The sequence below is a fragment of the Saccopteryx leptura genome, chromosome 1 (genome assembly GCF_036850995.1).
Source record: "Saccopteryx leptura isolate mSacLep1 chromosome 1, mSacLep1_pri_phased_curated, whole genome shotgun sequence".
Taxonomy (NCBI): Eukaryota; Metazoa; Chordata; class Mammalia; order Chiroptera; family Emballonuridae; genus Saccopteryx; species Saccopteryx leptura.
The window spans coordinates 368,880,857-368,893,205 of NC_089503.1; the positions used below are offsets into that span (position 1 = coordinate 368,880,857).

Consider the following 12,349-nt stretch of genomic DNA (forward strand, 5'->3'; position numbering starts at 1 on the left):
CATAACTTATTCTCTGGACACATGTTAGGAAACTCTGTCTATTTAACATCTTCTCTGTCTTTTAATTTTATTTGAACTGCATTCAGGCCCAGAAGGTTCTAGCTTTGATGGGGACCTCACCAGCGGGACAGAGCCCTTCTGTGGGAGGTTCAGCCTCCGTCAGCCTCGACACCTTGTCCTAACACCCCCGGCTGCCCAGGAGGGCTCCTGGCTGGATCAGGACACACATGTAAGTAGCAGCGTGCATGCTTCCAGGCGAGGTGGGAAGGGAGGGGTTGGCGTTACTCTCAGGTCTTGAGCTGAAGAAACAGAAGCACCAATGAGTGGTGACTGTGATGTGCCCACAGCGCTTAGGGCTGAGGTTCTAGGTTTCCCAGTGCTGTCTCAGGGCTAAACAGACACCTCCAGTCCTCCACTGCTACTTGTTATGTAGAAATGCCTTTGAATTGGCTGTGAGACTTATGGAACTTTTTATATGCTCTAGACAGGGGTATCAGAAGTAGTTTTGCAGCTGTGAGTATGCAATACAGACTTTATTCTTGCATTAATATTTATTATTGTATTATTTTCTACATGAACAACTATAACCCTACTCTTCCCTTACCCTGTATTTTCTTTGCTCTCTAGCTGTGAGTGCAGGCTCTACAGTCAGACTATCTGGCTTTGAATTCAGATTCTATACCCTGTGTGCCCTCAGTGTCTGACTTTAGTTTATCAGTCTGAGAAGTGAGTAATAAGGTTGTCTGCCTCTGAGTATTTTGGTGCCGATGTAGTGAGCTCATCCAGTAACTTGTCTGTGCAGTGGTTAGCCCTCCACGAAGGCTAGATATTGCAATGTATTATAGTTACTGTTATTACTGATGGGTTGATTGACACGTTTCTTTAATCCCAACACCCTTTGTGTCAATGTCATGATCTCATTGCCCCGCGGGAACCGAGTGAGCCTTCCCGGGCGGCTGCGCTCAGGGCTGTGTTCTCAGTTCTATCATAGCCCAGTGGCAGCGGAAGCCAGCACTAAGTGGTTCAGGCCGGGGCACCCCGTCTCCCCGCCTTTCCTGTACAGCACCCAGTGGCAGCGGAAGCCAGCACTAAGTGGTTCAGGCCAGGGCACCCCGTCTCCCCGCCTTTCCTGTACAGCAGAGGCTCCCAGTCGGCATACGTTTGCCTCTTAGCTGGCAATTTATGGAAACATTTTCGGTTGTCACAACCAGGTTAGTGCTGCTGGCATCCACTGGCTCGGTTCCAGGGATGTTGCTAAACATCCACAACGCACAGAATAGCCCCCTCGCAGGTAACGATTATACAATCCAGAATGTCAGCAGTGCTGAAGTAAAAAAAAAAAATCTGTTCTAAAGACTTTATGAGCCAGACAATTTTACTTAACTCAGAGCTAGAAACCAGGAACACTTGGCGGGGGGGGGGGGTTGCACAGGTACCTGTGACCGGACAGGGTTTCTTCTAATTGAGACACTAAAATCGACATTGTCAAACAATGTGTGAGGCGTTCAATAACTCTCTTTTGGACAAATAACAGTTTACTGGAGATGACTTGTCCCTCCGGCCAGATTGGTAAGGTCCAGCAGGACGGGGACTGGGCTGACCCCCTCGCAGCTTGCGGCCGGGTCCTGGGAGGTGGGCTTTCCTCGCTACACATTGCTTCAGTGGCTGCTTCCTGCACAAATAGAGCTGAAGCCCTTATTTGGTGTCCATAGCTGTGCATTGCATACAAAGGCCACCTGAATAGAATCCTGAAGGTGACTCTGTCCTTCACAATCGACCTTCAAAACCTCAGTAAGAAGAACATCACCTGTGACTGGAATCTCATGAGGACCAGTCCTGAAAGGTAGATAATCTACGGGGAGGGATGGTGGGAATTCTGCCAACTGGGATGGCTAGCTCTCTTGCAGAAGGTGGCCTACCTTATATTTAAACCTCAGATATTAACTAACTCGGGGTTCAACAGAGAGGAGAAAAAAATGCAGCCCAGAGAAGTTTGACCTAAGAGCAGTTAGTTATTAGAAATATAATAATACTTCCTAGAAGAAATCTGACATTTCTCATAGGGATAAAGTCATAGAACCTACTATTTGGAAGAGGTGTTAGAGAACTTTCCTTGACATTCAGATGAGAAAAATGGGGTCTCAGAGAATCTGTGATTCACTGAAATTCATTTAGCAAGTGAACAAGACCCCGGGATAGAAATCAAGCGTCTTGATCCCTGGATTCATTGCTCTTTCTGGATGTCTCTTATGGGTTTTGTAAGTGATTTTAAGCCTAAATCGTCTGGTAATATCCAGGAGTATTAATCTTCCTTGTCGTTAGAGACTAACATGATCTGCTTAAGACACACAGTGACTGTATATTGTAATTTGAAAAAAGGTGTTGAAATCGAGTGTCATGAATGAATGATCGCCTTCAAATGCGGTTCACTGATGTGCTATCACCAGCTGAGCTGAGCCTGGCTTGGATCTTTGTACCCCTGGCACCCCGGACTGTCGGGATGCCGGGGTTCACGGGGCCTCTCTCCTGGCCACGTAGTGCTCAGGCCCCCACTTTCGAGAACTAGGGCTCTCCTGGAGGAGGACGGCAGATGCACAGGGACAGGCCAGTGTTCACGGTGAGCTTGATTTTCAGCTGGAACTTCACTTGCATGAACCTCTGGAAGACCTGTGTGCCTCGCTCCGCGCGGTTCCAGACGCACCTGGCAAAGTCCCGAACGCGGGCTCGTCAGCTTCACCTCTTTCCTTCGGCTCAGGAGGCGGGCGTGTTCTATGTGGATGAAATTCTCATTGCAGACACCAGTCTAACAGGTGATCATCGACTCCTCTCTCCTCCGTGGACCTGCCCGTCCTATGCCAACTTTAAACTTTTCTGCCAGGGGCTGCTGTTCTCTTAATGAAGAGGTAACGGGTGACACTCCCCGCCTCACCTGCCTCAGTCCTACAGAGATGGGGTTGGTATTGTGTGCGCTTGGCTCCTGTGTTTCTCTAGTTTGTTCCTCTTCTTTCCTATTCACTGAATTACCTGTTCTTGCTTCTGGTACTTGTGTTCTTGCCCCGATTTTACTACTTCCTGGCTGAAGAACATTGGTTTTTTTCACCCATAAAATGGGCGTACTGAGGTCCCTGCAAAAATTAACTGAGATATAATGTAAAAAATATAATTCATCATAGGTCCTGACCATAGTAAGTGCTCAGTAAACATCAGAAATTATTATTACTATTAACATTATTATTACTGTTAGGCGGGCAGGATTTCTCTATCTCTCCATCAGTTAATATCTATCACACAAAGGGCTGGAAGAACACGGCAATGTTTGGCCAAGTAAATGGGCTAATGGTCTGATTGACAACAGACTGACCGAGAGTGAGAGGGTGAACATATCCTCAGGAGACTAGCGGCGTCCTTCTGTCTGTCGGAGTCCTCCCACTTGTCATTTAGAGCTCAGGCCTGGCCTCTGCAGTCAAATGCTCTGCCACTGAGCTATACCCCCCGGCCTGGCCTCTTTCTCCACCAAGTCACTTGACCTCACACAGTGATCCACTGGTCTTAGGACAAAGTGCTCGTCAGGGTCCTTCTGAGACTGGCCACACCCGGGGAAGGGAAGCCCCCAGGTGAGGCAGATGGTGCCGCAGGCTACTGGGGCTTCCAGGCTTCCACGTTTTGTTTACTTTCCCTTTTCCAACAAATCCCTGTGACTTTGGGGCTCAGTGTTTCCCCTTAAGTAGCTCTTTTCTCTCTCCCAGGAGAAAAAAAAAAGAAATCAGTCATTTACATTTTGATTTACAAAATGTTTTCAGTCCTCTCCTATAACATCGCAGCGCTGAGGGCAGGGGTGTTTGGGCGTGGGGAGCGAGAGGACCCCCTTTTAGCCCTGAAATGACATCATCGCTGAATTAATCAAAATTCTGTCTCCTCTCTGTTTCAGGGGTTTAAGTGTTTTGCGGGCATCTGGGTCAAATTGAGGCACTGCTTATTTTAAACTCTGTTTATGTTCCAGCGTACAGAAGATAATATTCAAATGGTGTCTCAGACACCGGGCTGGGGCCTTCAGTGACCTCCAGGTGCTGCCCAGATTCCCGGACAACTGAGGGCCTCACTCGTTCATACACTTGAACTCACTGATTGGGCAACTCAGGACTAGAATGTACTGGGTGCCTTTGCCCTTTTTTTCCTTTTCTCCCTTAACTGTCACCTTACACCTCCAAACCCTCAAAGCACAAGGTCCAGGGCCCTCTCTCACTGCCCCCACGTCCCTGCCACCAAGTGCTCCAGGATCTGGGACCCTGTAGGGGTGAGGGGAGGAGGGAGGCAGAGCGGGGAGGACAGAGACAGGAGAGAACATTGCAGCGGCTCCCGGTGAAACCACATTTCCTGCTTTGACTAGTTCCCCTGCCGGCAACGACTTTGCTTTGAGGACTATTTAGTGGCAAACATAAACTCCACACAACTGGACTCGATATTCATAGTTAATTGTGTGATGTGTATCTGATCAAAATAACACTTGATTATATTCTCCCACCTAAATGTCCCCTGCGGAAATTGTTTTCATCTAGTGGTAGCTGCCATTTATTTCTCACTTACTTCTTAGAGCCCCGTGAGATGGTCCTATTATCCCCATCCTGCAGATGAGGAAACTAAAGCTACAAGGGGTTGAGTATCTTGTCCCAAATCCCAGAGCTGGGACATGGAGGGGATTAGAACCTAGAGGTGATTGATACCAAAGCCAAAGCTTCGGTGACTCCGTGTACAGCTCAGCGAATCAACATCTACGGAGCACCTGCTCTGTGCCCGGTGTTGCACTGAGCATTGGTTCTGCAAAGATGCTGCCTTGTAAACTGCTTACCGTCTCAGTGTGCTGTCGTGGGGAAGAAGCTGTCTTCTCCACAGTGCCTAGTGGGAGGGGAGAGGATATGAAATTACACTGTGCTGGTCATTACAATCTGCCATCCCACAAAACTCTCGCTGCCACACAGATTCCCGTTTTACAAATGAGCAATGGCCTTAGAGAGGTTAGGTTGGTTAGCCAGATGGTAATCTAACAGAAGTGGGAAATCAGGATCTCAACAGTGGTCCACCTTAACGCTTGCACTTTGTCTGCACGTGGCCTGCCTCTACACTGTGGATGAGCTGTGAGCGCCGCCAGTATGTGCCTTGTGTGTTCGCTATTCTGAGGAGGATCAACTGTACCTTTCTGGAGATGCAAGGGGCCTTGGAAAAGAAAGGAGAACAGGGTAGCCATTCCCACTGTAATAGATGATCTGTGTAAGGGGTCCTCCTACGGCCTAGGGAGTGATGATCATCTGGGTTAGGGGTTATTGAATTTTGCTGTGAAATTAGACTTTGTCTCCTTATATCATGACCTTGCAGTTGTTTGTTTGTTTATTTATTTATTTTTATTGGTACTAAACGCCTGCCTCCTCTAACTTTGCTCTGCATCCAGCAGATGGTAGGAACCTCAGCTTTGAGAGCGTGCTGAGATCTAAGTAACTCAGCATCCTCAGCTGGGACTTTCCTCACAGCTGCTCTTCCGTCCTGAGTCACTTGGTGATAATTCGATCCTTGGTCTCTAGTTTCTCAGGCTGGTTCGGGAACAGCTCGCCCTGGCGGCCACCTGGTGGAATCGCTCTCTGTGGTGGGATCCCCCCCAGTCTACAGTGTAACCTCCTGGTTGGCGGGGTGTGGCTGGGAACTTCCGCTCATCTCTGCAAGGTAGGAGCTGACTCTGCTCACCTGTCCCTCGTTAGGATTGCTAGTTGGCCCTGAAGGACACAAAAGCGGGACTTTTATTAGGAAAAACCACCTGTTTTGATGCTTAAAGCAATGCTTCTCACTCTTAAGAATGCACTATTAGACACACCTGGAAGTCTTGTTAAAACCAATCACTGAGCCCTAACCATAACATCTTTAATTCAGTGGGTTTCGGGCAGGGTCTGAGAATTCGCATTCTTTATGAGTTTCCAGGCAGTGCTGATTTTACTGGTAAGTGGATTTGTTTAAAAGCAGTTGTATGTTTATGCTGTTTAGGGGCTCACATTACCACCAGTTTCTGTTCGTGCCTTTCCTTCCATTCCTCGTGTAGTCATCTCCCAGGAATTCATTGAGGCTAAATGAAAGATCAGGAACAAAAACAGCGATTTCTGAGAACTGACCACCAGATGGCACTAGAGCCCCATAAACACGGCTTCTCCTTTAAGTAGTCCCGCTTGGTAGCTAGTTTACAAAGCAGTAACAGGATCAGACTCCTCTAAACTCCTGGAACACCTGTATGCTCTAATTCGTTGTGGGTTTTTTTTTTTCTTCCATTTTTCACTAGAAGTGAAGTAGGATGGGAAGAATTGAGATGCTCTGCCTTTAAAATTTCTTTTTTCCCCAACTCCCCCTCCCATCTATTTCTAGTAAGTTCCAAAATTAGTGCTCACACGTACATCATGCTTCAGACAGTGGCCGGTGCAGAAAGCTTGACTTTGTGCTCCACTTTCCTTGACGTGGTTCTCGGGGCAGGAAAGAAGTGAAATTTATCAACAGAATGAAAGAGAGCTTCTGTGGTAGGGAGGGGGCAGCCACCGTGTGGGCCAGCCTGCAGGCCTGGGCTCCAAATGGTGAAGTTGTTAACTCTGAAATGACAGAGGCTACTTTAGGTTATTTTGAATAGGTTCACACTTAGAGTAGGCCTCACAACCTTCTTTCCTGATGATTCCTCGAGTCCCTTAGCTCCTTCCAGAAGTCTCCAGCCTGGAAGAGACAGGACAGCCTACAGACTGGCTTCTCTTAGATTCCTGTCCCAACACAGACAGTATCACTCTGCCTGCTTCTGTCTGGTTGTATGTGTGCACATCAACAGGTAGTACTTAATGCTGCTGACAGACATGAGATAGATATGCTCATTGTGGAAAATTTGGGAAATATAGCCAAACACTTAGAAGAAGATAAAAATCACTCAATCTGTTTACTCAGAGATTTATTAACTTATCGGACCTATATTCTCACCACCTTACCCCCCGCCCCCAAGAAGGTTTTGTTTACATATATACATGTGTGGATTTAATTTTAAACCTTTTATTGGGATCAAAAATAACATACTGTATTTGTAACATGCCCTTTTCACCTAATGGCATACATTGAAATTGGCCCCCTTTCATTCAACATTCCTCTAAAATATAGTTTTGAATGGGTGAATGGTATTCCATCTCATGGTGTGTCACAGTTTATTTGGACCATTTATTGTATTAAAATCAGAATTAGATAGTCAGTGTGTTTGTCCAGGGGTGTTAGGCAAGAACTTGGCTGCTGGCCTGGCCCGTGTTTCTGCTGGAGATTTGGGGAATGGGGAAGTATCTGACACTTTGCATTCGGCTCTGCAAATGGGGTTGAGGATACCAAGTTCTCTGTCCACTCTGTGCTCAGGGCCAAAGCCGTGGAGGCCGGCCGCATTGGTCTTCACTCTGGGGCCGGGTGACATCACAGTTTTGCTGCTGGGACGGGAGAGGGGCACCTGATAGTTGGGAGCTGGTGCCCACGTCTGGAATGGTGGGAGACTAGCTGTTCTTTGTGGAGCTATGTTCTGTCTGGAGCTGCCTTCTGGAAGATTACTGTGGCTAATGTTCAGTGTTTGATGTGTCACAGCTCTGTGCCCACTGAAAGAGTAGAAGAATCCGGAATGGTCCAGGTGACAACGCAGAGACTACAGAGAGCAAGTCCACCTTTAGGAGGACACTTTCGCATCCAACTTCCTAATACTGTGATTCCTGGTAAAGGGGCCGCTAAGGGGGGGATACAACATTTCTCATTGACATTTCCAGGGGTGTTCCTAGGCAACCAACACCCGTGAGATTGTCAGGCAGGGTGACAGACTTAAAGGTATTTTTTTTTTTTAGTGTCTGAAAATGACCTCATTGAAATTAAATATCTGGACAGTAACAATTACATATCATCGTTACTGTAATCGCAACCTTAGATGTGGAAACTAAGTAGATTAGCTTCCTGGGGCTGTCATAACAAAGACCACAAACTTGGTGGCTTAAAATAACAGAAATTTGTTCTCTCACCGGCTGGAGGCTGGAAGTCCAAAATCAGGTTGTTTTGTTTCCTGGCTTTTTGGCTAAGATCACGTGTAAGAGACGGCCGTCAGCGGGGCTGTGCTTTTTCTGAAGGCTCATGGGGAGAATCCATTCCTGCCTCTTCCAGCATCTGGAGGCAGCCGCCATCCCTGGGCTATGGCCACATCACCCCAACCCCTGCCTCCATCGTCACATTGTCTCTTCTTCTGCCTCAGAAGCCCCTCTGCCTCTTTCACAAGGATACCTATGATTGCATTCAAGGCCCATCCTAATAATCCCACATAAACTCTTTTCAAAATCCTTAACTTAACCACATCTTATGGTGGTTAAGTTGCTCTTTATAAGGTAATATTAACTCTTTAGCCTGACAGGTAACATTCCTAGGTTCTGAGGACTAGAACATTGGCATATCTTTTTGAGGGCCACTCTTCAGCCGACTCCACTGCTGTGTGCCCAAAGAGCCAACAAGTAGTTGATGACAGGGTCCAGGTATGGACTCTGGTCTTTGATTCTCAGGTCAATCCTCCTCTCTCGAGTTTCCGGGGCCAAGACCCACGGTGGCTGTGGTTCTTCCACGGTGACAACACATGCTGTTGAGGATCATCGTGGTTATAACAAAGGCAGAAAGAACTTTCCAGATATGAATAGTTTCTAAGTCTTCAATAACATACACAGTTCACAAAAGATAAGGATTAGAAATGATTACGGTGCGTTATTTAGTTGGTTATCAACAAGGGGGAATCGGAAAGGAGGCTCAGGAGAACGCAAGAGTGGCTGTATAAACATTGGCGATTGCTTCAAAGCCTCCCTCCCTCCCAGGCGGAAAGATGCTGGGCTTGCAAAGAACCTTCTTGAGTAGGAGGGATGGAGTGGCGTTTCTGCTCTAATAGGGTAACTTAGGGAGAGTTGAAGGTCCCTAGGCTATTGGAGTCTACTGTTATTGGAGTGTGATAAGGGCGTGAATGAACGCCAACAGTGTCCTGCCTCTGGGAAGTCCATCACTTGCTGTTTCCCTTATCACACTGAGACAGCTGCAGCCTCAGTGTAGAGACACAGGGCGGCCACCACCTCCTCCTGCCTGAGGATGCTCCTCTCACCATTGCCTGCAGAGCAGGGGGAAGCCAGCCTTAACCTGGCCTTTTGAAATGGTAATGGACCTCCAGTTATGTAAATGAAGAAGCAACCCTTTCCTTTTTAATTTTATTTTTAAAATGTATTATTTATTTTAGAACAATGGTTTTGTTGTTGTTGTTGTTGTTGTTTTTTAAAGATGAGAATGTTGTTCGCATCCTAGAACTAGAGTCGTATTTTATTAACACTTCAAGGCAGTGTGGGGGTTTAGGTGGAAGTCTCTTGTGTCTGTAGAAGGCAACCTGGATTTTTAATCGAAACCTGTCTCACTTGGTTGGAAAGTTTCTGAATCTCTTTGGGTTTCCTTTTGTTCATGTGTAAAGGAGGCATTAGGGTACTCAAATGACCCACCTCACAGGGCTGTTGGGAGTAGCTAATGAAATGGAAACTTTTGGTAAAGCATGAAACAGTTGGCTTAAGTACAGTGTTATTTCTCTGTGGGGGTGTGGAGTGGGGAAGCTGGTGGTTGGGCTTCAAGGAAATTCTAATAGAGAAACCGAAGGTAAATGGCAACATTCCTCAGCTGGGTCGGCTATGTTTTTACGGGTGTCAGCTGCTGTGTGCCTCCCTCCACGCCCTGTGAAAGGTGGCCAACTTTTCTCTCTTCACAGAGCCAGCTAAATTTTTTCCAGGGAAAACCCAACATTTAATTAGACTTTCAGGTATTACCAGGGTGTCTGCAGTTTATACTTTGAGTTGACATGTCCCCTAGATTTGTCTGCTGTGACTGGGCTCTCTGCTTGCTATGAGATGTGACACTGATGAAAGGTGTCACAATATAAAAAGGGGGCATCGACTTCTCTCCGCCTTAGGAGGAAATGGTTTAATGGGGCTGGGGTCCTCCTAAAGTTACATTTTGAGTGTGAGGGTCTTCTGCATATGGATTAGGTGTCTCGACATTTACGCTCTGTTATCTTCATGATGAGACCCTGTGAGGTGGAGTAATTAGTGTCTGGTATTTTCTGTATCAAAACCTTTCCCCACAGGTGTCCCTGTACACATTTCAGCTGGTCACCTTCAGGAGCTCTTACGGAACAATGCTGACGACTTTACATCCAAGTACCTCAATGTCAGTGACTTCACTGTGATGGAGGGCCTGAAGTCTTGCTACGAACATGTATGGACCCTTGCCTGGTCCACCCAGGTTGGGGATTTGCCCAATTTCATCAGGGTATGTATGGTGTCCGTTTAGGTGGTATGGATTTTGTGCCCTGGAACAATATTGTAAAGAAGAAACATGTCAGAATGATATGAATGAAAACTGTCATGAAGGATTAATATGGTTGGAATATTCAAATAAGGTGGTTCAATGATCTTTCTGGAAATTTTCGAAATGTATTTTGTATGTCATATCTCCGATAAAGCAATTTGAACTCAGCGTCTCCTTTCCTGACTCAGTGTAAGTTGAGAAGCTGTTGGTCAGTGTCCACCATAAATTGATTCTACATGTGTTATTGGACAATTTAAGCAGAGGTGATTGACTAAGATTCCCAGGGAGGCAGATGGCACAGCAGAAGGAAGTCTAGAAAAGGATTTGCTGTCTTTGGGTAATGACAAAACCAGATGCTTTTGCATATTTGAAGTTTTAAAAATAATCTAATAATCATCTAGCATTTGGTTATTATAAAATGAAATCTAAGATGGAATTTGATCCCTGTTTTATGGTATTGTGGCTCATCTGGTTTTCAAACAAAGTACTTGAGTGGAGATGGAGGAAGGACAGGACTCATCTCATAGCCCTTTTTCCTTATGTTTTATTTTAATACTTTGGATTGCAAACATATAAAATAGAAAAGCACATAGAAACACAAAGTATCTGAAGACTTAGAAAACCAATTAATTTTTTATACCCTTTTAAGCAACACTACTTGCAAATAAATATTGCTCTAATCTACTGGGGCTTTCATTAGCCAATACTTTTGTCAGATTTCTAGTTTTCCATCCCCACCACTCCATTTTCACATTCTAGCTATCTGATTATCTTAACCAGAATGTGAAAAGACCCATTACCATCTATGCTAATCAAGATTAGACTGCTATTCCAGGACAGAATTCACCAGAAATGAAATCGTCATAGGTCTCTGATGAAAATCTAACTGGAGTGAACCCTGCTGCAACCACTCGTGTGGTATATGATGGTGGAGTTTTCCTGGCACCCATATTTGGAGACATGTTGGGTACTGCCAACCAGCACACTCAGGTGAGAGTGGGTGGGCCCCCCAAAATGCACGTACTAGTTTTAAGTCTCTCTCAGCCCCTCCTTGCCTAGTAATGTGGACCAATCCCAAGGAGCATCCATGACCCAGAGACAATTACAGCTGTCCTCTTTCTACTTGCACAGGGTATGCAGAGGACTCTGTAAATGTTCACACAATATCTTGTTATTATAATTATTGATGTTATCATTATGGTATAAAAAATAGAGAACCTCTGTGATGACATATGATTTAGACTTCCACAGAGTGGTATTGAAAAGTATATGAGCAAAGTCAACTCCTTTTTTCTTTAAAATATCTTTTTCTCCTTCCTACTTGTTCACAATCCTGTTATGTTATCTTCTTTTAATCTGAGAAAAATTTAATATACAAAACTATAAGGAATAATATAACAACATCAGGGTACCTACACTGAGGGTTAGTAATCATCAACATGTTGATACACTTCATCTTTTTTGTCTTTATAAATAAAGTAAAACATGGATAGAATCTAAGTGTTCTTTATCAACTGTGCTTCATGCCATCACAATACCCCTTTCTTCTATAAACAAACAGTATCATAAACATAGAGTGTAAAGCCAGGAGCCATGGCTACCATCACAGCAGCCTGGCCCATGCAGGTTCACATTGGATTCGGACAGTTGGTAAAGAAACAACGGAGCCAAAAACTGGTGGGCCATTAGCTTTAATCCTAGCTTGCACCCGGCGGGCAAGTAAAAACACACACTGGGCTCCAAAACCCACTCACATTCAGTGCTCACAAAGCTACTGACTTATCCGAGTTTCCTAGAATCAAAGGTTTCTAGCTCACCAGACTTATTCACCTCTGTTCCCCATTCCTTCCTTCTCCCTGCACAAACTACACTAACTTGCTTCTCACTCAACACTCCGCCATATTGGCTGCTTTCCCTAGACTCCTCCACATGGCCTTTCTCTACTCTC

At 45.6% G+C, this 12,349-nt stretch overlaps 1 protein-coding gene across 7 annotated transcripts in view; it reads left to right on the forward strand.

Moving 5' to 3' along the window:
* Window positions 1-12,349, forward strand: part of PKHD1 (PKHD1 ciliary IPT domain containing fibrocystin/polyductin) — a 482,558-nt gene that overhangs the window by 43,610 nt on the left and 426,599 nt on the right. For all 7 annotated transcript variants that reach the window (XR_010748128.1, XM_066359212.1, XM_066359215.1 and 4 more), the window contains exons 19-25: window positions 87-229; window positions 1,713-1,843; window positions 2,635-2,810; window positions 5,574-5,712; window positions 7,627-7,751; window positions 10,178-10,362; window positions 11,269-11,391. Coding sequence is in view for 6 of the 7 variants with exons in the window: in XM_066359212.1 (XP_066215309.1) it covers window positions 87-229; window positions 1,713-1,843; window positions 2,635-2,810; window positions 5,574-5,712; window positions 7,627-7,751; window positions 10,178-10,362; window positions 11,269-11,391 (1,022 nt within the window). In the remaining variant the exon portion in view is untranslated. The remainder of the gene's footprint in view (window positions 1-86; window positions 230-1,712; window positions 1,844-2,634; window positions 2,811-5,573; window positions 5,713-7,626; window positions 7,752-10,177; window positions 10,363-11,268; window positions 11,392-12,349) is intronic.